At 40.8% G+C, this 27278-nt stretch overlaps 1 protein-coding gene across 1 annotated transcript in view; it reads left to right on the plus strand.

Annotated features, from left to right (window-relative positions):
• The window catches only part of CHD1L (chromodomain helicase DNA binding protein 1 like), a 60766-nt gene extending 44660 nt beyond the window's left edge, over positions 1–16106 (plus strand). Inside the window, exons 18-23 of the mRNA XM_025933106.2 lie at positions 187–395; positions 1440–1538; positions 12029–12099; positions 13702–13816; positions 14556–14664; positions 15757–16106. Coding sequence (XP_025788891.1) covers positions 187–395; positions 1440–1538; positions 12029–12099; positions 13702–13816; positions 14556–14664; positions 15757–15832 — 679 coding nt within the window. The 3' untranslated portion in view covers positions 15833–16106. The remainder of the gene's footprint in view (positions 1–186; positions 396–1439; positions 1539–12028; positions 12100–13701; positions 13817–14555; positions 14665–15756) is intronic.
• The last annotated feature ends 11172 nt before the right edge of the window (positions 16107–27278 follow it).

The following is a 27278-nucleotide window of genomic DNA, read 5'->3' on the forward strand; positions in this document are numbered from 1 at the left end:
GGAGGCAGCTAGGTAATCAGTAAGACTTCTTGTTGACTTACAAATAGGCAGAAAACTGCCATCATGGTGAGTGTCTAATTGCATTTCCACTGGGCACTTACTGTTTGTGAATAGCAGGATGAATTGCGCTCTAAGGGAAATTGTGAGAGGCCAGGTTAATTTCCTTTTCTCTCTGGCCTGTTGAAGGATGGCCTGGTGGGAGTCCAGCAATTACCAGTCCTTCTGCCTGCCTTCTGAGGACAGTGAACCGGAGGACCTAGAGGGCAGGGAAGATGAGGAGAGCTCTGCCCAGCTGGATTATGAAGATCCAGAGTCAACGGCCATCAAGTATGTGAGCGGTGATGTCACCCACCCGCAGGCTGGGGCGGAGGACGCGGTCATCGTTCACTGCGTCGGTAGGTAAATGTAGTACGGGCCCAGGATGGGTGCCTTAATCTTTGTGGTGCTAAGAACTGGGGAGGAGGAGGCAGAAGCCTGACCTAGGAGTGATTGATGGGCATGGTGCAGTCGTGTGGTTAAGAAAGGGCAGAATTTCAAATCCAGAGACTTAAATTTGAGTCTTGGTGGTGCTCTTATTTACCTGGTTGCATAGCCTAATCATCCTGGGCCTCAGGTTCCTTATCTGTGTAATTGGATAATATCTTTCCTATTCTTTGCACAAGGTTTTTAAGAGGGTAGAAGGAGGCAACATATACAGGACAACTCTAAGCGTGTCCTCTGCCCCCACCCCCATGACCTTGGCACATTTTACTCCTCTGCCTGGAAGGAACCCTCTTTCCACAGGTAGCCACAGCAAGCATTGGTCAAACGTCTGCATCTCAGAGGTCTCCTGAATGCCTCATATAAAACAGATCCCACTTCCAGGCCTCTATTGTTCTCTACTCCTTTTTCCTACCTTATTTTACTTTATCACATGTGTCACCACCACATATTACGTATTTGTTTATATGATTATCTCATTGCACTAGAAAATAAAATTCATGGGAACAGTGATTCTTTTTTTTTTTTTTTTTTTTGGTCTTGTCCACTGCTATAACCCTAGTGCCTGGAACAGTGTCTAACGTGTAATACGTGCTAACAATGATTGAATGACTGTAAATGGAAAATAGTAACCAGCTATGGTAGCAGTTACTCAAAGAAGTCATTTAACCTTTCTCCTTCCTTACCTGTAAAATGGGAGTTGTATGCTGTTGTGTCCCCAGTGCTTCAGCTGTTTGTTATGTTACATCTCCTCTCCATCTTTCCTATTAGGATGGCCAGGGATCTTCCATAAAACCTAATATATTTGAGAAGTCCCACCTCTGATATTCCTGGGAGACTAGGTAGTTGTCTCTTCCCTTTGAAAAATCATTCTTTTACAAATCTAGTGGGTGTACCTTTGTTTTTAAATTGTGGATTGGACTCTGCCTTCTATAAATGAAAATTTTTTCTTCTGATAGATGACTCTGGCCGCTGGGGCAGAGGTGGTTTATTCACGGCTTTGGAAACACGATCCGCTGAGCCAAGAAAAATATACGAGCTGGCTGGGAAAATGAAAGGTAAGAAGCAAAACAGAGAGAAGGGGAAGGGATGGAATGAGAGTGGAGAGGACACTTAGGACAGGTATCACATGGGTTATGAAGCACTGGTTAAGGAGTTGGAAGAGCTGGTTGGAGTCTCATTAGCTAGTTTTTTTTATCATGCAAGCAGTTATGGGACTTTGAGGCGGTCCCTACTCTCCCTGTGCCTGTTTTCTCATTTGTAATTTTGAATAATACTTATTCCACCAGCCTCATGGAAATGCAATGAGAATAGTGGGTGTGGAAGTATTCCGATACGTCAGTCCCTGTGTGCATGTTATAGTATTGGCACGAAGAGCATTCCATTGCTTACCTCCACTGTGGCCAACTCACCCCATGTTCATAAGGGAATTTTGCCCCAAAATGTCAGAGATCTGTGGGAGAGAAATCAGACACACCATTAAAGTGCTAACAGGAGCTTGGGTTGGCTGTTGAAGAGGAGGAGGCTGTATTAGGAAGTTAGCATAGGCTGAGATCCAACATTCCCTAGAGACAGAAGGAAAGCTGCTTGTGGCCAGAGGAACTTGGGAGTGTCAGTATTCTCCCTTGGCATGGACAAGGAGAAAGGGCATCTTTTATGTGCAGAAATCATAAAGTAGTATGAGGAGTAAATTTATTATTGTCATTATTTCCTGGGGACTTGAGTGGCCAAGCGACCTTACCTTACCTTCAGATTCCTCAGAGATTGGCTTTTCCTAATTCTTCTGCCTGGTTCTCTAGGATGGAAAGGGATATAAGGACTTAGAGGCAACACTCTTTCTACTCAAACAGATCACTGGCAGAGGGTTTGATAGGTTAAAATAACTGAGCTCTAGATAGTGATTGGGCAGTTGGAAAAGCAGAGAATTCAGGAGAGGGCAGAGATAGAAATGAAGATTGAGGACTGCCTGTTTGGATTCTTGTTTGAAACTGTGAGGAAGGCAGGACAGGAAGATGAGAGGACAGGGAACAGAACGTGGAAAACACCTCCACTTAGGAACTGTAGCAACAAGGGGAGACAGAAGGAAGTGTCAACTAAGAGAACCTTGAGAATGGAATATTTTGAAGTATAAGGGAGGAGAGGGTGTCAAGAAGTGGTCTGCATGGTCAGGCGCTGAAGTGAGGGTGAAAACTGGGGAAAGGCCATCGGATTTGCCCCAAGCGTAGTCGCGGACCTTGGCCTACTTTGAGGAGAGTCTGAAGGCTGAACCTTGGTTACACAGAGTTGAAGTGTAAGTGGTCAGTAAGGGAACAGGGTTGAGAGTGTGCATTCTTTTCTGAAGACGGACTAAAACAGGGTAGAGCAGGGTAAAGGAAAGTGTGAGCTAGAATTATCAGGCAGGGCTGTGTAGAGGTAGTGAAAGTTACCTTGGGCCTGGAAAAATGGGTTGAATTTTAGTGGGTGGAGGGAAATGGAAAAGGATCCCTGTGTCTCATGCTGTGTGGTATTTCCACAATTCCTGTCATTCCCAGTACGGGGTGTTGAATGACCCAGACAGTTACACAGTGAATGTTTTTAGGGCATGGTGTGTGGGCCAGGCAGGCAAGAGTAGCGGGTTGAGGCTGAGGAATAGAGGAGAGTTTGATTTTCAACGTTTATTTATTTTTGGGACAGAGAGAGACAGAGCATGAACGGGGGAGGGTCAGAGAGAGAGGGAGACACAGAATCGGAAACAGGCTCCAGGCTCTGAGCCATCAGCCCAGAGCCTGATGCGGGGCTCGAACTCACGGACCGCGAGATCGTGACCTGGCTGAAGTCGGACGCTTAACCGACTGCGCCACCCAGGCGCCCCGAGGAGAGTTTGATTTTAAAGAGAGCGATCTGGACCACAGCAGGGAGACTGCACATGGCTTGTCCAGGAAGATGCCATTCTAAGCCGGACCTTATCCAGTGGGTAACGGTTAGTCATTTGGGAGTTTTGTAGAGAAGAATGGCATAACACAGCCAGTATTTTAGAACAACTTAAAAGATTCGGGTGTGCGTGAAGTGTATAAAGCCATAGAATTATTTTAGCTCATTTTTTTAGAGCATTAGTTTGCTTTGATTTGGATGAGGTAGGAAAATGTACAGATAGATATAGTAGAGTGCAGTGTTGGAATGGTTTAAAACAAACAAGCCTTCTGAAGGAATTTCAAGTTCATAATGCTCTCCCCTTTCCATCCCCAGATGCCTCTGGGTTTGCATTCAGTTTCCGATGCCTGCAGGAGTACTTTGTAGGTAATACGTGAGGGACATTGACTTGGGAGATCATTTAGAAGTGAAGGCGATGACGTCAGCAACATTGGCGGTATAAAACATTCCTCCTTTTTATCCCCCCCCACACACACACACCTTTTAATCAGTGAATTAGACATCCATACACAAACAAAAACATGTGTTGGGTCTTGTGGGACCTAGCACCTTCCTTCGAAGGACCCAAGCGGAGTCTTGCCCACCACCACCACCAGTAAGAGACAGACAAACCTCCATACAGGCTGTGGAGCCAGCACAACTGCCTAGATGCCTTTTGCCACTGTCAGGCAAAAATCAGATGAGTGCTGACCCGGGCAGGTACTCACGCATGAGACAGAACTTGCAGGAATCCAGCCTTCCTGCAGGAAGACTCCAGCACACCATTGGAGAAGGGAAAAAAAGAGAAAAAAACATGAGTTGATCACAGTGGAGGTGGTAAGAGAAATACTTCTGCTGCTGCTTCTCCCTCAAGGAAACCCTGAATGGGCTGATTTATCTGTGAAGGTGACCTGTCCTGTGGGGGGAAAGGAGAGCAGGGAGAATGCCCCTGGCTGTCCCAGCCAAATGGAACACTGCTGGAGAAACCCATTTCTCTCCACCAGCACCCAGAGTACTAAGGTGGGAGCTCTGTGACTGGGAGGAAGCAGATCAGAACTTCAAACGGTGTCAGAGGGATTGGCTCAGGAGGAAGTTCACCCACAAATCTTGGAGTACCACACCCAAGGTTCTCCCTGCTGGGTCTGCAGCTTCCCCAAGACACTGAGTGCTAAACTCCACTTCCTCTCATTCTGCTGCTAGCTTTCTGTGCAAGCTCCCGAATGTGTCTGGTAGATTGGGAGCGCACTCAGAGCAGGCTCTGGTCGTTGGGCAAGGAAAAACCATAAACTCTAGCTATTGCTTTTCTAGAATGCTGTTTCCAATAGCCAGCCTGGTGAACTGTAACAACCAAAGGTAACACAAGGGCTTAAAAATTTGGCCCCAGGAGAGAGCAAGAAGAGTGGCAGGTATACCTCACAAACACAAGGAATATCTCAGATAGTAACAATACCACAGAACATAAAACCATCTGCTGAAAGCAGCGAGCACAGAATTAAGGATGTATCTGCTACTTCAAATGCAAAAGCAGCAATGCATAACTCTGGGGAATGTAAAAAGTCTGGGAAATACGGCATCACAGCAAGAAAATGACAATTCTCCAGCAAGTGAGCTCAAAGGCACAGAATATTGCAATCTAACTGACAGAGAATTTAGAATAGCAGTTATGAATAAACTCAGTTACAAGAAAACTCAAAGGCAATTCATTAAAGTCAGGAGCAAAACATACGAACAAAATGAATTCTGTTACAAAGAGATTGAGAATGTAAAAGAGAACCAGACAAATTCTGGAGCTGAAGAATTTGATGAATGAGGTATAGAATAACAATAGAGAGCAGCTGTGGAGGGCTGACCAGATGGAAGAAAGAATAAGTGACTTAGAGGATAGCAATTTAGAAATAACACAGAAGAGGTTAAAAAAAAAAAAAAGTGAAAAAAGTACATGAGTTATGGGATTGGATCAAAAAGACAACTATCAGGGGCGCCTGGGTGGCGCAGTCGGTTAAGCGTCCGACTTCAGCCAGGTCACGATCTCGCGGTCTGGGAGTTCGAGCCCTGCGTCAGGCTCTGGGCTGATGGCTCAGAGCCTGGAGCCTGTTTCTGATTCTGTGTCTCCCTCTCTCTCTGCCCCTCCCCCGTTCATGCTCTGTCTCTCTCTGTCCCAAAAATAAATAAACGTTGGAAAAAAAAAATTTAAAAAAGACAACTATCAGAGGAAGGCAAATATCAGGATAAGTGGGCTTCCAGAAAGAGAAGACAGGGAGAAGGGGGCAGAGAGTTTGTTTGTTTGTTTGTTTGTTTATTTCTTTATTTTTTCAATATATGAAGTTTATTGTCAAATTGGTTTCCATAGAGAGTTTATTTTTTAAAAATGGTACCTCAGGCACCTGGGTGGCTCCACTGGTTGAGTGTCCGACTCTTGATTTTGGCTCAGGTCATGATCCTGGGGTTGTGGGATTGAGCCCTGCATCGGGCTCTGTGCTGGGCATGGAGTCTGCTTAAGATTTTCTCGCTCCTTCTGCCCCTCTCCCCTGCTTGCTCTCTCTCTCTCTCAAATAAAATCAGTCAGTCAAACCTGAGAACTTTCCAAACCTGGGGAAAAACTTGGACATAGAAGTCCACTAAGCTAATAGATCACCCCATTATCTCAATGCAGAAAGACCTTCCCCAAGACACATTATAATGAAACTGAAAAATCAATGATAAAGGATCTAAAAGAAGCCGGGGAGAAAGAAGGTATATAGCCTACAAAGGACCCTCATTAGGCTGTCAGCAGATTTCTCAGCAGAAACTACAGGCCAGGAGAGAGTGGACTGACATGTTCAGTGTGGAAAGATAAAGACTGCCAACCAAGGAAATTGTATTTGGCCACATTATCTTGCAGATAAGATAGCCCAGACAAAAGCTAAGGGGAGTTTACCACCACCAGCCTTGCCTTGCAAGATGCTGAAAGGAGTTCTTCAAGCAGAAATGAAAAGATAGTGATCTGTAACATGAAAACATATGGAAGTACACAATATACTAGAAGAGGTGAAAAATAGAGTTAGATCACTAATCTATATTAGGATGGTGCTTTAACCACTCAATTCTAGTATAAAGGTTAAAGGAAAAGAGTAGTACAAATAAGTATAGCTGCTATAAATTGTTAACAGATATACCACATAAAAAGAGGTAAATTGCGACATCAGTAATAGAACAAGAAGGAGTAGAAGGGAGAGCCTCAATAGGTGATTGAGCACAAGTTACTGTCAGCTTAAGATGGATTGTTTTATCTGTAAGATGTTTTATGGTAACAACATTGCAAAAGCATAGAACAGATCCACAAGAGACAAAGAAAGGGGAAATAGCATACCACCACAGAAAATAACCAGTTTACAAAGGTAGGCGGAAACAGGGGAAAAGAAACAATGGAAATACCTAGCAACTAGAAAGCAGTTAGTAACATGGCATTAGTAAGTACTTAACATAAGTTAGTTACTCTAAATGTAAGTGGATTGAATTCACCAAGCAAAAGGCACAGAGTGGCTAGATGGAAGAAACAAATAAAAAACAGGGTACAGGTGTTTTCTGCCTACAAAAGACCAACTTGAACCTTAAAAACACACATAGACTCAAAGTGAAGGGATGGAAAAAGATACTCCATGCAAGTGGGAACCAAAGACAATGTGGGTAGTTGTTACTTACATCAGACGAAGTAGACTTTAAACCAAAATGGTAATAAGAGATAAGCAAGGACATTGTATAATGATAAAGGGCTCAATCCATCAAGAAGATATAACAGTATATGCACCCAACATCAGAGCACCTAAATATATTAAGCAAATATTAATAGATATGAAAGAAGAAATCGACAACAATGCAATAATAGTAGGGGATTTTAATATATCACTTTCAGCAATGCACAGGTTATCCAGACAGAAAAGCAACAAGGAAATGATAGACTTGGACCAAATATTACATCAAATTGGCTTAATAGACATCTATAGAAAAATTCATCGAACAGCAGCACAATACACATTTTTCTCAAGTACACATGGAACACTTTTAAAAATAGATCATATGATAGAACACAAAACGAGTCATAGCAAAAGAAGACTGAATTTATACCAAGTGTCTTTCCAACCACAATGGTATGAAACTAGAAATCTTTCATTGAGGAAAGCTAGAAAATCTCCAGAGATGTGGAAACTGAATAGCACATAGCATACTCTTGAACAACCAATGGGTCAAAGAAATCAAAAGGCAGACCAAAGAATATCTCAAAATAAATGGAAACAACATCCCAAAAATGGATGCTGCAAAAGCAGTTCTGAGAGAAGTTTGTGGCAATAAATGCATATATTAAAAAATGAGATTTCAAATACCTCAAGAGACTAGAAAAAGAGCAAATTAAGCCCAAAGTTAGCAGAAAGAAGGAAATAATATCAGATCTGAAATAAAATTAGAGACTAGAAAATCTATAGAAAAGATTAGTAACCCTTAAGAGCTGATTTTTTGAAAAATAAAATTGATAAACCTTTAGCAAGACTAAGAAAAGAAGACTGAAAGAAATGAGAAAATAACAACTGACACTGCAAAAAAACATTAAGATCATAAGTGACTACTATGAATGATTTTACACCAACAAATTAGATAATCCAGAAGAAGTGGATAAATTCATAGTCCCTACAACCTACTAAAACTGAACCAGGAAGAGATATAAAGACTGAACAGACTAATAATGAGTGAGGAGATTGACTCAGGTTTTAAAAACCTCCCAGGATCAGATGACTTCATGGACAAATTCTGTCAAATATTTTAAGGAGAATTAATGCCAATCCTTCTCAAACTCTTCCAGAAAAATTGAAGAGGAGGGAACACTTCAAACCCCTTCTGTGTGGGCCCAGTATTACCTTGACACCAAAGCCAGATAAGGACACTAAAAGAAAACTGTAGGCCAATATCCCTGATGAATATTAATGCAAAAATTCTCAAAAAAATATTAGCAAACCAAACTTAAGAACTCATTAAAAGGATTACACACCATGACCAAGTGGGATTTCTTCCTGGGATGCAGGGATGGTTCATCATAGGCAAATCAACAAATATGACACACTACGTTAATAGAATGAATCAACAAATATGACACACCACATTTAATAGAATGAAAGACAAAAATCATTGAACCTCTCAATAGATGAAGTAAAAGCATTTGGCAAAATACAACATCCTTTCATGATAAAAACCCTCAATAGAATAAGTACAGGACATAATAAAAGCCATATAATGCTACCTACAGTTAACTGTATTCAACTGAGAACAATTAGAAGCTTTTCTTTTAAAATCAGGAGCAAGACAGGTGTGCGTGTTTCTCCTCCCTCTGATCCAACATAATACTGGCAGTTCTAGCTAGAGCGAATCAGGCAAGGCAAATTAATAGACATCCAGATCAGAAAGGAAGAAGTAAAATTGTCATTTGCAGATGGTGTGGTCTTATATATTGAAAACCCCAAATTCTCAATATAATAGATTTAATCAGTTGGAAAAAAGAACTGTTGGATGTAATCCATGAATTCAGTAAAGTTGCAGGGTCTAAAAGCACACAGAAATCAGTTACTTCTTTATGTATTAGCAATGAAACATGAAAAAGAAATTAAAAAATTGTCCCATTCACCGTAACATCAAACACAGTAAAAGACCTAGGAATAAATTTAACCAAGGAAGTAAAAGATCTAGCCAATGAAAAATACAAGACTTTGTTTAAAGAAATTGAAGAAGACACAAACAATTGGAAAGATATTCCACATTCACTGATCAGAAGAGTTAATATCATTAAAATGTCATGCTACCCAAAACCATCTCTAGATTTAATACAGTCCCTACCAAAATTCCAATGGCATTTTCTACAGAAATAGAAATAGAAATAAATCCTGAAATTTGAGTGAAACCACAAAAGAGCTTGAATAGCCAAAGCAATCATCAGAAGAACAAAGCAGGAGGCATTATACCTCCTGATTTCAAACTGTACTACAAAGTGATACTAATTAAAACAGTATGGTAGCAGCATAAAAATAGATACCTAGACCAATGGAACAGAATACAGAGCCCAGAAATAAACCTCTACATATATGGCCAACTCATATTTAATAAGGGAGTCAAGAATATCCAGTAAGGAAAATGTAGTCTCTTCAGCAAATGATGTTGGGAAAACTAGACAACCAGATGCAGGAAAGTAAAATTGGACCCTACCTTACTCAAAAAAATTACCTTAAAATGGCTCAAAGACAAGCATAAAACCTGATACCATAAAACCCTGGAAGAAAACCTAGGAAAGAAGCTCCTTGAGATTGGAGAGGACACCAAAAGAACAAACAACAAAGGAAAAATCAACAGGTGAGATTACATCAAACTTAAAAGCTTCTGCACTTTCGAAGAGCCAACAGAATGGAAGGGCAACTTACAGAATGAGAGAGAATATTTGAAAATCATATATTGGATAAGGGGTTACTATTCAACATTTATAAAGAACTCAGACAACTCAACAGAAAAAATAGTCAATCTGATTGAAAAGTGAACGGAGGAACTAAATAGACATTTTTCCAAAGAAGATGTACACATGGCCAACTGGGAATGGAAAAGATGCTCAACATGAGTAATCATCAGGGAAATGCAGATCAAAACTACAATGAGATATCACCTCACACCTGTTAGAATGACTGTCATCGAGAGACAGATAATGAGTATTGAGGATGTAGACAAAAGGAACCCTCATGCACAATTGGTGGGAATGCAAACTGGTGCAGCCACTATGGAAAACAGTATAGAGTTTCCTCAAAAAATTACAATTAGAGCTATCATATGATCCAGCAATACCACTTTTGGGTATATAGTCAAAGGAAATGAAAACATATAACCCCATGTTTAATTTCAGCATTATTCAAAATAACCAAGATACAGAAACAGCTTAAGTGTCTATTTCCCTTATAGGTGGAATCTAAAACAAACTTATAAAAAAAAAAAAACTAGAGTGAAATGGTGGTTTACCAGGGGTTGGTGGAAACAGGAGAGATCATGTTTAAGGATATATACTTGCATTTAGTAGATAAATAAGTCCTGGAGATCTAATACACAGTACAGGGACTACAGACAGACAGACAGACAGACAACAAAACTCTATTACAAACTTTAAGATTGCTAAGAGAGTAGGTCTTAATTGTTCCCACCACTAGATGGAATGACGATTATGTGATGTGATTGAGGTGTTAACTAATGCAGCAGTGGCAATCGTATTGCAGTATAAATGTGTAAAATCAGTATGTTGTACACCTTAAGCTTACATGATGTTCTGCCAGTTACATCTCCATAGAAAAAGTAGAAAGTAAGTGTGGGTGAGGATGTGGAGAAGTTAGAACACTTGTGCGCTGTTAGTGGGAATGTAAAATGATGCAGCCATTATGGAAAACAGTATGGTGTTTCTTGAAAAAATTAAGAATAAAATTACCATCGGGCACCTGGGTGGCTCAATCGGTTAAGCATCCAACTTTGGCTCAGGTCATGATCTCATGGGTCGTGACTTCGAGCCCTGTGTCAGGCTCTTTGCTGACAGTTCAAAGCCTAGAGCTTGCTTCAGATTCTGTGTGTCTCTCTCTTTCTCTCTCTGCCCCTTCCTGCTCGCAGTCTCTGTCTCTCTCAAAAATAAATAAACATTAAAAAAAAATTTTTTTAAAGAAATAAAATTACCATAAAATCTAGCAACGCCTCTTATAAAGAAGTCAGGCAATAACTCAAATAGGTATCTGTATGCCCATGTTTATATCAGCATTATTCACTGTGACCTAGAGGTAGAAGTAACCCAAGTGTCTGATGGATGAATGGATAAACAGTGTGGTATATACATACAGTGGGGTATTATTTAGCCTTGGAAACCAGGAAATTCTGACACATGCTTTACAGCATGGATGAATCCTGGGGACGTTATGCTAAATGAAGTAAGCCAGTCACAAAAGGAGTATAGGGGTACCTGGCTGGCTCAAGTTGGTTGAGTGTTTGACTTTGGCTCATGATCTCCTGGTTCGTGAGTTTGAGCCCCGCATCTGGCTCTGTGCTGACAGCTCAGAGCCTGGAGCCTTCTTTGGATTCTGTGTCTCCCTCTCTCTCTGCCTCTTCCTCACTCGTGCTCTCTCAGTCTCCCAAAACTAAACATTAAAAAAACAAAAACCTAAAAGAATGAGTATTGGGTGGTTCTGCTTAGATGCTGTAACTATAGTAGTCAGATTGACAAAGTAAGAGTGATGGTTGTAGGGGAAAGGGAGAAATGAGGTTTCATGAGTACAGTGTCAGTTTTGCAAGGTGAAGAGAGCTGTGGAGATTGACAGCATAGCACTACTGAGCTGCTTGCTTAAAAATGGTTAAGATGGTAAATTTTACATGAGGTATATTTTACCATAATTAAACATTAAAAAAATAAAAGTTTTTGAGCAAAAAGGAAAAAATTCAGGAGTGCATCATGTGAGTACCTGGCTGAGGCAGTCACTGAGGCCAGGAGTGTGAGAAAAGGTGAGATTGCAGCCTGATTGGCTGTGGGAAAGGAAGGAACCAGGGGCATTCACAAGAGCCCCTCTTCAGAGGTCTCAGTCTAGAGTGAACCTCATATTCTGTCTGTTGCTCTTTTATTTTACCTCAGACTTGAATTTGGGAGGTGTCCTTTTATTTCCTATTGATGATAAAGAGTCAAGAAACAAAGGGCAAGATTTGGTAAGTAAAAAAACCACTTCTTTTATGAGAACTAAATTTTGGCTCACATCACCTCCTCTTTAAACCTCTCCTGTCCGCTGGCCTGTCAGTGTATTAGTTTGTAAGGGCTGCCATGACAAAATCCCACCAATAGGTGGCTTAGAAAACATAAATTAATTTCTTTACAATTCTGGAGGCTACCAGCAGGGCTGATTTCCTCTGAGGCCTTCTCCTTGGCTTAGGGACGGCTGCCTCTCTCTGTGTCCTCACATGGTCTTTCTTCTCTGCACGTGCATCCCTGGTGTCTCAGCATGTGTCCAGATTTCCTGTGAGCACAGCAGTGAGGCTGGATTAGGTACCACCCTAAAGGCCTCACTTTAACTTACTTGCTTCTTTAGAGGCCCTGTCTCCATGTACAATCACATTCTAAAGTACTGAGGGTTGGGGCTTCAACAAAGGAATTCGAGAGGGCACAGTTCAGCCCATAACAAGCAGGTTGGGCCTCTGACTCCACCGCACCCACTCCGTCCCCCCTTGCTTCTGTCCATCACAGCCCCTGGAACACTGTTCTCTAACTTGCTTGTTTCCTGCACTGACCTCAGGTGGGCTCCTTCCAAGGGTGTCGACCCATTTTCTTTTTATCCTCAATACACGCAGTACCAGCTCATAGGAAGTGCTCAGGAAACTCTTACTGAATAAGAAAACCTGACTGAGAACTCTGAGCATTTCATCGTTTATTGTGTGAAAAGTTGTGTAAAACACCGTGTTTAGTAGCCAGCTATGAGCAGAGGAGAGGAGCTGAGGCAGATTTCCTCTGCCTGCATTAAAATTCTCCTTTTGCATCTTAAGTGTCTCTCCTACTTGCCAGTCCTTTAGAATTCCTGTAAGAGATTTCATTTCCTGCACTTAACCTAGCTTTCTCAAGGGCCTGAATTCATATTCAAATTTAGAGCCAAATCTTACTGACTTAGAAAAGAAATTTAGAAACTGAGCTGAAAGAGAGGTGTATTTGCTTGAGGTTGGTTGCCCCTGTGGCTGACAACAGTCATTCGTTCAGTCATTTCTAAAATGCTAAAGAATGTGAACAACACCGTGGTTGTGCATAAATGCTCAGAATCCAGTGACTCAAGAAAACTGTTTACAACTGGTTATGATGTGACTGTAGTGATGTCAGTCCCAGATATGCTCTCTTGGCCCTGTCTCCAGTCCTGTCCCGTCCCGTCCTCCCCCCCTTCCCCCCCGCCTTAGGTTAGGACACGGTGGGAGTTACTTGAACAGAGATGGAAGACACAGGAACCTGTAAAGTCCTTTCTGCTCCTGAGACTCTGAAAAATTCTCTTTGCCGCTGAGAAAACTTAGGAAAGACAGCATGTTTTGGACCCTGGTTTTAACATACCTTTTAAAAGAAGAGGTGCTTGTGTATTAAGTTACCACAAAATAAAACAATTATGATGGAAGATTAAGTCATGAATTTGGTAGGACAGGGTTGTTCAGCAGAGCATCCAGAACAGATGGAGACAAAGCCTGTCAGGGGAATGCTTGTGCCCCCTCCACGGCAGGGCACTTAGTTGACAATGCAGCCGTCTCGTGTCATGTCAACCATGTGATGGCTGTTCCTCCTAGTTGGCCTTGATTGTGGCTCAGCACCGTGATCGCTCCAATGTCCTGTCTGGCATTAAGATGGCAGCCCTGGAAGAGGGCCTGAAGAAGATCTATTTAGCAGCAAAGAAAAAGAAAGGTAAGCTTTTCATCTGTGTTCAGGAGTAGGTGAATTTCTGTTTCCAGGCATGTGATAGGATTTTTTAAAAGGAGGTGAGAAATGTCAAGACCTCATTCACTATACATGGTAAAGGTGAAGCCCCCCATAGGAGACCATGCAAGTAACCACCACATCATCTTGTATTTGAATAGCCTCCCTTCCTTTCCCAGGTCACATTTGTATCCGTTAGCTCTGTGGACCATCTCCCTCCACTGGGTATTTGTATCATGATTTTGCTGATGAGGAAGCTGAGGACCAAAGATGTAGTGATCTGGTCAGATAGGATGTTGTTTATCCTAGCTTTTGGAGAGCTACACACAGTCCACATTAGCAGACCATTCTCTGCCAAAAGTCTGAGTCGAGTTTTGTTTCCAAACCCAGTCTGTCTCAGAGTTTGTTGAAATGATTGACTCTTAAAGAATCTGTTTATCTCCAACATTGATCATGATTCTATTTCCATCGTACCTACTTATTTCCAGGTCCTGTACGTCTTTGTGTTCAATAGAATTATTTAAGTTTTCCCATTACAGTCCCTCCCCAGAATATCTTTGACATTGTACTTGTAGGCTTTGTGTGGGATACCACATGATTACACGTGTTTTGTCCATTGGAAACCACCAAGTGACTCTGCGAGTAGTTTTCTCTTAATGTGTATTTTATACTGATTCAAATTTTGATGAATGAAGACATCATAATCTGTGTTCTTTCTTTTTAACAGCAAGTGTTCATCTTCCACGCATTGGACATGCCACAAAAGATTTTAACTGGTATGGTACCGAGCGACTTATTCGGAAACACTTGGCCGCAAAAGGCATCCCAACTTACATGTATCCTTTTGACATCTTAGTAGTGTGTTCCCTCAGCTGAGAGGAAAAAGTCTCGCATTTTCTGTTATCACTATTTAATCTAAGGCCAAGCCTTCTGCTGCTACGTTATTACTCTGCGCCTCACCAATGAGACAAGAATAAAGTACTTTGTAACTTGGGTATGGACGCTTGTATTCAAGCGTTTCTGGGTGCTGGCCACTAGATTAAAGGTTTATGAAGGGGGGAATTTATTGAATAATTGCCATTTGATAACAGTGAATCTTTTCACATCAGTTCTCTAGTTCATCAGTTCTTTAGGCCTGTAGACCAAGGCCTAATTTTAAGAAGTTAACTCTGATCACTAAAACGAACAATTAACTAAGCAAACAAATGAGTGAACTATTTTAGTTTTGAACCTATTCATTGTATTCTTAGGGCACAGTGTGGAATTCTTTCTGACCATTAGACTAGTATTTTCTTCTCATGATCTCCCTGCTGTATCAGTTCGCATTGTTTGAGTCCAAAAATCACTAGAAGCTGGATTGACCCCCAAGTGCTATCATCATACAGAAACTCCATCTTTTTACTTATTTACTGGAATTAATTCACTTCAGTGTTATTTTTCAAGACACTTATTAAATCACTATAAAAACTTAGCAGAAAAGATCAGTTTTATATGCTTGTGTAACTCAAGCAGTATCAAGAGTTTTAATAACCAGATCACAATAGCAGTAGTAAGTACTAACAGTTTTGCAGGAATTTATGATATGGTGAGAGGAAATTAAGGAATGCTACTTCTGGAGTGATTATTTCAATAATTATTAAACTAGAGGGGCACCTGGGTGGCTCAGTCAGTTGAGTGTCCAACTTCGGCTCAGGTCATGATCTTGGTCAGTGAGTTCGAGCCCCGCGTCGGGCTCTGTGCTGACAGCTCGGAGCCTGGAGCCTGCTTTTGGATTCTGTGTCTCCCTCTCTCTCTGACCCTCCCCCGTTTATGCTCTCTCTCTGTCTCAAAAATAAATAAGCTTAAAAAAAAATGATTAGAGAATTTGTAGTTTTAGTAAAATTGATTTTAAAGTGATAAAATACATCTTCCTTGACTATCCTTATCAGATATTACTTTCCTAGAAGCAAAGCTGCAGTTTTTCATTCACAGTCCTCTTCTTCCTCAGGACAGCCAGTGCCTTAACAGTTGGCCAGCGTCAGGTCCAGCTATTTAGCAAGCAGTTGAGATCTTTGCCCAGAGCTACTGATTTAGAGCATTTCAAAAAAGGAGTCCAGACCTGGTGGGTCTCTGAGATACTGTGTGTTCTGATACCTTGTTTTGTTCTCCAGGATGTTACTCTGATTTGGTACCTGTAATACAGGGAGGCACAACTTAATCTGGAAAGTTCCCTGGCAGTTTGCCAGGGCTCCAGTGTGCATAGCTGTTTGCATAATAATAAATTTTCTATCTCTAATTATTCATTGCTTTCATTGTTTCATTGCTTTCTTTCTCCTCAGTCTAGTTTTCTTCCCTCCGACAGACTGATTTCTTTACAGAGGGCTAGGCTATGTGGATGAAGGAGAAATGACAAGCAATAGAACAGATTGGTCTGGGAGAAGGAAGTACCTTCAGCCAGTTCATGTTTTCGGAAGACAGGACTCAAGGGGCAGACATTTGAGAAGTGAGACTCCTGGTGCAGATGAGTGGAGTCCCCCTGCCCTTCTTTTCCACAGCTCAGTATCAAGATCGGGAGACAAAACATTGGCCTTAGAGGCCTGTCACTTGTGACTTGAGAGAAACCAGAGGATCACCGTTCCCTTTCCCACCAAATTGAGCTCAGCGAAATCAGGGAATTGTGGAAATGCACAAAGCTAGCACAGAATGAGTAGTGGTAATGGGGAGGGCAGGGCGCTGAGAACCACAAGAGTGTCTTGCGGGGAGACACTATATAAACTGTGGCTTTTTATGCTTTTGTATGTGAAATCTTGGTCTTGGCTGACTATCTTCAACAAGCCTGACTTCTGCTTTTAGGACCTCAATATCCTGAGGCCTGCAGAGACCTCTCCTGAAGCTTTAGCCCTAGGCCACTGATTCGGGGAACCCTGGCTAGTGGGGCATTCAGAGTCAGGACCATGACCTTCTAAGGAAGGTGGCGTCTTTAGCACCTGGGTTGTGTGGTTCTGTTGGACTGACTCCCTGGCACCTTCACCCTTCAACAATTCAGCATCTGTGTTGAAGACCTATTAGACCCTAAATTCATGAGTCCTTCATTTTTTTTCTCCTAAAACTTCTTTCATTTTTACTGCCTCTTAACTCCCACTCTTCCTGCTAGGCCTTGACACATAGGTTATTATAATAACTTGAACCTCTTGACTGGGATCTTAAGTCTCTCCTATAATAGACATAGAGTTGGAACTCTTTAAAAAGGGAAAATAGTGAAACCTAAGCTAATGCACAGGTAAGTTGTCATGCCTTCAGAAGCAGCCTAGGTGCAAATCGGTGGGTATTAGCAAATGCAAAGAAAACTTGATTTGCGGAAGCTGTATGCTGTCCTGGTCATTTCTCATGGCAGAGTGCACCGGGCCAGGTGTGAATGTTTCTGAACGTCTGAGAGAAGCATTAGAGCAGGGAACTCCCCGTCAAAGAGAACACAGCTGACCTTTCAGGGACACAGTTGTTCTGGGGGGGAGAGGTGCTTCATTTGCACCCTGCACTCTGTCCCCCAAGCTCCAGTCATATGAGCTTTTTCCTCTGGTTGCAGGCCCTGGACCGTGAACCTCTGTCTCATGAGAAGTTGGGCAAAACACTACTTAAGATTAGAAAACCCACATACTACATTCTCCTGTAAATAGGGGGTCACCTGTTCGTGGTCACCCCCTGCTTTGTCCACCTCAGCAATTCAGAGTCCTCACCGCTGCCCTATATCTCCATATGGCCTTCCTACCTTTTCTGTCATTGGGGCAGAGAAAAGCTACCTACTCTGTTCATCCCAAGGATTTTGTTCTCTTTCTTCCATAGCTTATGTGGTGTCTCTCCCGAGCAGATGGGAGTCCCCAAATGTGGGGTGACCATCTGGCAGAACCTGATGGCACGGGCAGTGAATTCACCAGAGGCAGAACAAAGGAGATGGAAATTCATTGAATACACCACAAGGGGGTGGCAGGCAGGAGAACAAAGGAGAGGCTGTCTCCAGGAAGGCAGTGGGTGAGCTGTTTTTAAAGAGGGAAGGTGAGGAGGTATGGGGATGTATGGAATTTTTTGGTAACTGTACCTGGTTCCGGGTAAGTAGCTCATTGGTTGGTTAGGGCCTGTGGCTATATTGAGGTGGGTTGCCCAGTGGGCCTGTTTGTATTCAGCCAAGTGGTCGATGTGGGCCCTTTCTACATTCCATTGTTCAAGCCTGTTTGCCTAAAAGCAGCCTCTACACTTAACTTTGATGCCATCTAGCCTGCCTGTTTGAGGATGCTAAGACAGAGCTATGAGGACAATACAAGATTTTATTCACTGATGAGCTTTTGTCGAAAAGTTTGTACCCTCAACATAAGTATAAAAACCCTGCTTATTGAGATAGCAAGGATCTTAAGTCTACTGAAATTTCCCGTATGTACAACCTGATATTTTCTTGATTTTTTTTAATTTTTAATTTTTAAAAATTTACATCCAAATTAGCATATAGTGAAACAATGATTTCAGGGGTAGATTCCTTAGTGCCCCTTCCCCATTTAGCCCATCCCCCCTCCCACAGCTCCTCCAGCAACCCTCAGTTTGTTCTCCATATTTATGAGTCTCTTCTGTTTTGTCCCCCTCCCTGTTTTTATTTTTGTCTCCCTTCTCTTATGTTCATCTGTTTTGTCTCTTAAAGTCCTCATATGAGTGAAGTCATATGATTTTTGTCTTTCTCTAATTTCACTTAGCATAATACCCTCCAGTTCCATCCACGTAGTTGCAAATGGCAAGATTTCATTCTTTTTGATTGCCGAGTAATACTCCATTGTGTGTGTGTGTGTGTATATGTATATATATATATATATATATATATATATATATATACCACATTTTCTTTATCCACTCATCCATCAATGCACATTTGGGCTCTTTCCATACTTTGGCTATTGTTGATAGTGCTGCTATAAACATGGGGGTGCATGTGTTCCTTCGAAACAGCACATCTGTATCCCATGGATAAATGCCTAGTAGTGCAATTGCTGGGTCATAGGGTAGTTCTATTTTTAGTTTTTTGAGGAACCTCCATACTGTTTTCCAATATTTTCTTGATTTTTAATAAATTGTCCTTTACTTTTTTAAACAAGCCTATGACTTGTTTAATTTTTTGGCCATCAATCTAAAGTATATATGAAGTTAATTAACCTTCATCAAGTATAACTTGAAACAGCCATTTTATAGCCCCAAACCATCTCTAGGCCAGTGGGGTTTTCTTTGCTGTCTACTAACTGCAGTATGAATTTTAGCACTTCTAACCTTCCACCATAATGTAACTTACTTCCCAAAGACATGGTGCAGTTTCCTACTTGAGGTTTTGCTCATCATTCTGGTTCCTCTCCCTGAACTGCCTTAAATCCCTTCCCCTATCCAACTCTCCACTGTCCCCTATCAGATCTGGTTTTAAGAATCCAGAAAAAGGCATTCCCTATAATTGTACAAAAAGGTAATCTCTGTGTTTGCTAATAATTGTGTTTACAGCACTTTGTTGTACCTCATACTGTATTCGTTGGTCTTGCTGAAATACTAAGGTCTTTGAGAAAGATGATTTCGCCTATCGCACAAAGCAATTAGTAGGCACTTAAATACGTTTGACTTGAAATGGTATTGGGATAACTGACTAGCAATTTGGGAAAAGTATCAGACTTCCCCCATATATTATAAACTCCAGATGGCTTAAGTATTTAAATATAAAACTTGAGAAGACAGAAACTTGTCATTTTTTTGGGTATCTGACTAGCAGCTGCCCTTTGAAGCTTCTCAGAACTTCTCACTAAAATATCAGTGGCATTAAGGTGAAGACTCACAACCACACTTTAAATAGACCACCAACCAAATGCCAGAATATGAGAGGAAATGACACTAGTTATAAGGCGAAGTTGAACAGAACAGAGATTTCATTTTAGGAAGCAAAGATAGCTTAAAAACCAGAGGCCTTCATCAACCAGAAAATAGCCATTCCTCTGTCCCCCGAGTTCTACTCTGAAGGTGTCTCATTTCTGCTTCCAGCCTTTGTTAACAAAAGTTCAGCCATCCCCTATCTCAGCTATAAACTGTCCCCTCCACTCTTCTCAATGTTATTCTACCAATTACTCTTTTGCTTTTATATTTAACTACTTTTAAATGGGAAACTTACATTAACAAAAAACAAGGTCAAATTTCTCCCATTTCAAAAGAACTCCATTCCTCATTCCCTCCCCTATCACAAACCTCAAGAGCTGTCCATAGTCACTTATCATTTCTTCACTCCCGCCCTCCCCCACTTTAACCCATACCATTCTGCCCTTCTACACTGTGTTAGAATACCAACAAACTCCAACTTACTAAATCCAGAGAACAATTAGTTCTCACCTTGACCCGTCAGCCAACCTTAACACTTTTGACTTCTTCCCACTTGTTGAAAAACTTTGGCCTTTGCTTCTGTGTCAAAATAACCTCCAGGAGTTATATTTTATCATCTTCGCACAATTTTTCTGCCACACTGTTTTTTTAACCTAGTATATTATTTTGCTAGGGCTGCCATAACAAAACCACAGGCCTGAGCGGCTGTTCAACAACAGAAGTTAATTTTCTCTTAGTTTTGGAGACTTGACGTACAAAATCCAGGTGTCAGCAGATTTAGTTCCTCCTGAGGCCTCTCTCCTTGGTTTGCAGATGGCTGCCTGTTATGTCCTCACATGGTCTTTCTTCTGTGTACACATCCTCCTGGTGTTTCTCTAAATTTCTTAAAAGGACATCAGCCAGATTAGATTAGGCCCTACTCTAAAGGCCTTATTTTAATTTAATCACCTCTTCAAAAGGCACACTATCTGCAAATACAGTCACAATCCAAGGTACTGGGGCTGAGCGCTTCAAATGCAAATTTTGGAGAACAGTGCAACCAGTAACAGCCATTAACTGTTGGAGTTCCTGAAGGCTCATTTTCAGGTCCCCTTCTGTTCTGAACTCTCAAGGTTATTTCATCCATTTATAAATGTGTGAGTCATCATAGCTATCTCAACTGTCTCCTCTGAGCTCTCAGCTATTTGACACGTCTTCTGAATATTTCAAGGGGATCATAAATTTATACACCCCACATTGAGTTAACTGAATCCCTTCTTGTTCTCCCAAATTAAGTATATCCATTTAGTTATGCAAGCCCACTGTGTAAGAGTTACCTTTCATACATCTCTCACCTCCCTGAAATTCAATCGGTAATTAAAATCTAGCAATTTAACTTACTAAGTTATCTCTTCAATTCATCCCCTCCCCTCCATCTCCATCACACCTTAGTGTCAGCCATCATTACGATCTCACCAGGACAACTGCACGCCCTTGTAACTCTGTCCTCATATTGACTCTCACTCCCTTCCAATCTGATTGCCAAATTGCAGCCAAAGTAGCCTTCTCAAAATAAAGTCAGATCCTGTCATCACTCAGCTTGAAACCTTCAGTGGCTTCTCATTTTTCTTAAAGTAAAAACCAAGATCCTTAGTATGACTAATTTTCTGCATCCATCGACTGCATATATTCTAAACAACTTGGAGAGAGAACATTCTGGTTCCTGCCAAAATGTCAAATTAACATGGGCTCTTTCCTCCAAGATCAATCCTGGAGGAACTAAAAATGGAAGCCTGGGATCTAAGAAATAACACAAATCTAAAAAATCCCAGGGTGGATGGAAAGTGTTTTTAACTGGTATATAGGGCTAGTTGGTGGCTGGTGTGGCTCTGGGAGGCCGTTCAAGAAGAACTGTTCTAATCAGACCACCATGACACCCCCCACCCCCTGACTTTCCCTTGGATCCATTGTTGTCTGCCACCTCCCTATGGAAATTCAAGACAAGAGCCCAGATACCCACAAGGGTAAAATCAGGGCAGGACAAACCTCCCTGGGGCCAATAGATTGAACAGTCTCAAACATCTACTCCTCTACCCTTGACCTTCAAATCCCCAGAACTGGTAGGTAACAGTCTATGGAGTGCCTCTCCGCCCAATATTGTTTCTTTCCATTTGAGAGTTAAAAGGTGAAACTCTGATCTAAGGAACTGCTAGATAAGAGTAATGAGCCCTAGGGCTCATTCCCCTCCACTGTTCTGAAGCTCACAGCTGAAGATCTGAATGTCTAGACTGGATTTGGACATCTGTGCTTCTCCAATGTACATTAACAGAGTAGTCAAATATTCCTAGGGTAATATAGCTTATAACAAGACCTTAGGATTAAAACTGCCTCAATAGAAAAAGTTAACATAAAATATTAGGACAGAAAAACTAAGAATTTAGAATATATAACTATATTTCATTTCATGAAAAATGAAAAAAATAACCTCAAAAGATGGGATAAACAGTGGACTAGATCTTTCAGAAGAATGAAATTAGAGTTAAAAATTAGAGGCACCTGGGTGGCTCAGTCGGTTAAGCAACTGTTTATTTCAACTCACAATTCGTGAGGCTGAGCCCCTGGCTTGGGATTCTCTCTCCCTCTGCCCTCCCACTTCCACGTGTGTGCTCTCTCTCTCTCAAACTTAAAAAAGAGTTAAAATTTAAACAAATTCAGGACCTTCCAAAAGGAAATGGAAAATAAATAGAAAAGATAAAGCTACACTATATATATATACATATGTATGTATGTATGACAAATTTCTCATAATTAAATTGAACTACTTGGGACTGATAGTGTTCATAGGATACTAATAAGAGAAAAAGAAGAATGCACACCTTCAAAGAGATAAGAACTCCCACAGCTAGATACATTATGGTATCTCAAAAGCCTCAAAGTTTACAAGAATTTTTTTTTTTTTTTTTTTTTTTTTGAGAGAGAGTGCTGTGGAGAGGGGTAGAGGGAGAGAGAATCTTAAGCAGGCTGCACACTCAGTATGGACCCCAATGCAGGGCTCAATCCCACAACCCTGATATGACCTGAGGTTGAGGTCAAGAGTCAGATGCTCAACCAACTGAGCCACCCAGGTGCCCCTAAAAATTATTTTAAAAACACTTGGTGACTGAGTAGCTCAATCAGTTAAGCATCCGACTCTTGATTCCAGCTCAGGTCATGATCTCATGGTTTGTGAGATCAAGCCCTGCATCAGGCTCAGTGCTGACAGGGCGGAGACTTTTGAGATTCTCCCTCTCCTCTGCTCCACCTCTGCTGTGCTCTTGCACACTCTCTCTCAAAATAAATAAATTTAAAAACATTTTTGGTAGAATTATTCAAATAAGAGGAATAAAATTAGGAGAGGCTGTTTTGGACAATGTACCACCTTGTTAACATGTTTCCTTCATCCCACTTGAAGAACTTAATGTGTCCAAGGATCTTTTTATTATTCATACACATTTGGAGGACTTAGGCTAGACATGAAATCTTTCAAAGTTCTTTCTTTGCATATGCTGTTGCAGATGAGAATTGGACAGTATGGTGGGGATAAAACCAAAAAGTGGTCTCTATTTAGAGGGAAGATACAAGTACCAATTAAACAACTTAACCCCCCCAAAAAAAAACAAAACAACAAAACAAAAACCTGACACAGATTGACATAAAAAAGTAAACTAGTACAAGCAAATCAGTATATAGTTAATCAGTAAATGCAAATTGAGTAAAATTGCCAATTAAGAAATCAAGCTTCTCTGTAACAACCTCTTTCTAGATATGTCTCCTGAAGCAAGAAAAACAAAAGCAAAAACATTGGGGTTTCATCAAAATAAAAATCTGCACAGCAAAGGAAACACTCAACAAAACTAAAAGGTAATCTGTTGAATGGGAGAAAATATTTGCAAATGACATATCCCATAAAGGGATATCTAAACTATATTAAAAAATGTATACAACTCAACACCAAAAAACCAAGCAATACAATTTGAAAGAAGGGCAGAAGACATGAACAGACATTTCTCCAAAGAAAACCTACAGAAAAAACTGTTAGAATAAATAAATTCAGTAGAGTTGCAGAATATAAAGTCAATAAACAAAAATCATCTGTTTCTATACACTTAGAAGGAACGATCAGAAAGAAGAAAACCATTCCATTTTAAATTGCATTAAAAAAATACCTAGAAGTTAAAAAAAATATATTAGAAGTGAATTTAACCAAAGACACCTGTACACTGAAAACTATAGGATAGTGATTAAAAAAACAAAACAAAACACCTGGAAATGACACAAATAAATGGAAATTTTCTGTGTTCATGGATTGGAATAATGAATAATGTATACTGTCCATAATAACCAACAGATTCGATTCCATCACTATCAAAATTCCAACGGCATTTTTCACAGAAACAGAGCAAACCATTTTTGGTTACTTTTGGTTATAGTAACCAAAACAGTATGACATTGGCATAAAAACAGACATGTAGATCAAAGGGACTGAGGAGAAAGCCCAGAAATAAACCCATACCTATATAGCCAATTAATTTACAACAAAGGAACCAAGAATATGCAATGATCACAAGACGGTCTCTCCAGTAAATGGTTTTGGGAAAACTGGACAGTCATACAAAAGAATGAAATTGGACCCCTAAGGAAATGTAGTTACCATACACTAAAACCAACTTAACTGGATTAAAGACTGAATGTGAGACCTGAAAGCATAAAACTCCCAGAAGAAAACATTGGGCAAACTTATTGACATTAATCTGAGCCATGATATTTTGGATTTGACACCAAAAGTAAAGGCCACAAAAGCAAAAATAAGCAAGTGGGATTACAGGAAATTAAAAAGCTTCTCCACATTATGGAAACTATCAACAAAATGAAAGAAAATCTATGGATTGGGAGGAAGATTTTTGCAAATCACCTGATAAGGGGTTACTATCTAAAAAGCATTAAACGGGGCGCCTGGGTGGCGCAGTCGGTTAAGCGTCCGACTTCAGCCAGGTCACGATCTCGCAGTCCGTGAGTTCGAGCCCCGCGTCAGGCTCTGGGCTGATGGCTCGGAGCCTGGACCCTGTTTCCGATTCTGTGTCTCCCTCTCTCTCTGCCCCTTCCCCGTTCATGCTCTGTCTCTCTCTGTCCCAAAAAAATAAATAAACGTTGAAAAAAAAAATTAAAAAAAAAAAATAAAAAGCATTAAAAACTCATGCAATTCAATAGCACAAAATCTGAACAATTTGATTTAAAAATGCAGATTATCTGAATAGACATTTATTCCAAAGATGACATACCAATAGGCAACTGGCACATAAAAAGGTGCTCAACATCAGTAACCCTAAGTGATCTTCAGAGAATTGCAAATCAAAGCCATGATGAGATATTGCATCACATCTGTTGGAATGACTATCATTAAAAAAAGAGCTAAGTATTGGTGAGGGTGGAGAACAGGGGACTATTGTGCACTGTTAGTGGGAATGTGCATTGGTACAGCCATTATGTTAAACAATATACAATGTATCTCAAAAAATTAAAAACGGGGCACCTGGGTGGCTCAGTCAGTTGAGCGGCCAACTTTGGCTCAGGTCGTGATCTCACAGCTCATGGGTTCAGGCCCTGCGTTGGGCTTTGCTGGTGGCTTGGAGCCTGGAGCCTGCTTCGGATTCTGTGTCTCCCTCTCTCTCTGCCCCTAACCCACTCGCATTCTGTCTCTGTCTCTCTCAAAAATAAATAAACATTAAAAAAATTATAAAAGAATTAAAAATAAAACTAACATAAAAATCCAGCAATCCCGCTTCTAGGTATATATCCAAAGGAAATGAAAACATGATATCAAAAAGATATATGCAGGAGCACCTGGGTAACCCAGTTGGTTGTGTCCGACTTTTGGTTTTGGCTCAGGTCATGCATGATCTCACGGTTCATGAGATCAGGCCCCAGAGCAGGCTCTATGCTGACAGCACGGAGCTTGCTTGGGATTCTCTCTCCTCTCTCTGCCCCACCCCTGCTTGCATGCTCTCTTTCTCTCAAAATAAATAAACTTTAAGAAAACTACAAAAAAAAAGATGCATCCCCATGTTCATTTCAGTATTACACACAATAGGCAAGATTGCAAACAATCTAAGTGTATATCAATGGATGAATGGATATAGCAGACATGACATATATACAGTGGAATATTACTTGGCCATGCGAAAAAAGGAAATTCCACCATTTGCCAACAACATGGTTGGTCCTTGAGGACATTATGCTAAGTGAAATAAGCCAAAGAGAGGAAGATTAACACTGCATGGTATCACTTACATGTGGAATCCTAAAAGAAAAAAGTCAAACTCACAGAAATAGAAAAGTATTCCCCAGGTGGGAGAAATAAGAATTTGGGTTACAAACTTTCAACTATAAAATGAATAAGTTCTGAGGGATACCTGGGTGGCTCAGTCGGTTAAGCATCCAACTCTTGTGGTTCAAGGGTTCGAGCTCGTCGGGCTCTGTGCTGACAGTGCAGATCCTGCTTGGGATTCTGTCTCCCCCTCTTTCTAGCCCTCCCCCACTGGCTCTCTTGCTCTCAAAATAAATTTAAAACCTTAAAATGAATAAGGTCTGAGCATCTAATGTACAACCAGGTGATTATAGTTAATAACACCATTGTATAATTGAATTTTGTTAAGAGAGAACTTAAATGTGAGGTATTGAATGTGTCAATTAACTAGATGTGGGGAATCCTTTAATGATGTATACATATTACAAATCACTACAATGTACACTTTAAATATCTTATGATTTTATAAATCAACTGTATCTCCACAAGGCCAGCTTTTTTTTTTTTTTAAAGAGGATAAACTTAAATCACCTGGGATATGATTAAATAGATCAGCTATCTCAGATGGGAATGGAGAGTTAAACAGAATATAAAAATTTTTTTTTAACATTTATTTATTATTGAGAGACAGAGAGACATAGAGCATGAGCAGGGGAGGGGCAGAGAGAGAGGGAGACACAGAATCCGAAGCAGTCTCCAGGCTCTGAGCTGTCAACACAGAGCCCGATGCAGGCTTGAACTCACAAACTGCGAGATCATGATCCGAGCCGAAGTCGGTTGCCTGACCAACTTAGCCATCCAGGTACCCTGAGAGTTAAACAGAATATAAAATCTCCATATAGCACAACAAAAATAAATATGTGGATTTAACAAAGAAAAAAATCCTTGACAGAAAAACAAAACTATAGGTACAAGGTCATTGTAGTGGTTAAATTGTCATCAACATTTGAGGATACCTGGGTGGTTCAGTTGGTTGAGCGTCAGACTCTTGATTTTGGCTCAGGTCATGATCCCAGGGTCGTGGAATCAAGTCCTGTACTGGGCTCCATGCTGAACATGGACCCTGCTTGAGATTCTCTCTCTGCCCCTCTCCCCTACTCTCTCTTGCTCTCTAAAATAAATTAAAATAATTCTCATCAACCTTTATCTTTCCCTGCATCCATGTCTTGCCTCTGGCCTCATCATGGGGAGAATATACATCAACACTCCTAGCCATGCTTGGATCGATGTAGTGTGCATAAAAGTGATAGTCTGCAGTTGTAACCT

This window comes from Puma concolor, chromosome C1, assembly GCF_028749965.1.
Source record: "Puma concolor isolate L17-30 chromosome C1, mPumCon1.1.hap2, whole genome shotgun sequence".
Classification (NCBI taxonomy): Eukaryota; Metazoa; Chordata; class Mammalia; order Carnivora; family Felidae; genus Puma; species Puma concolor.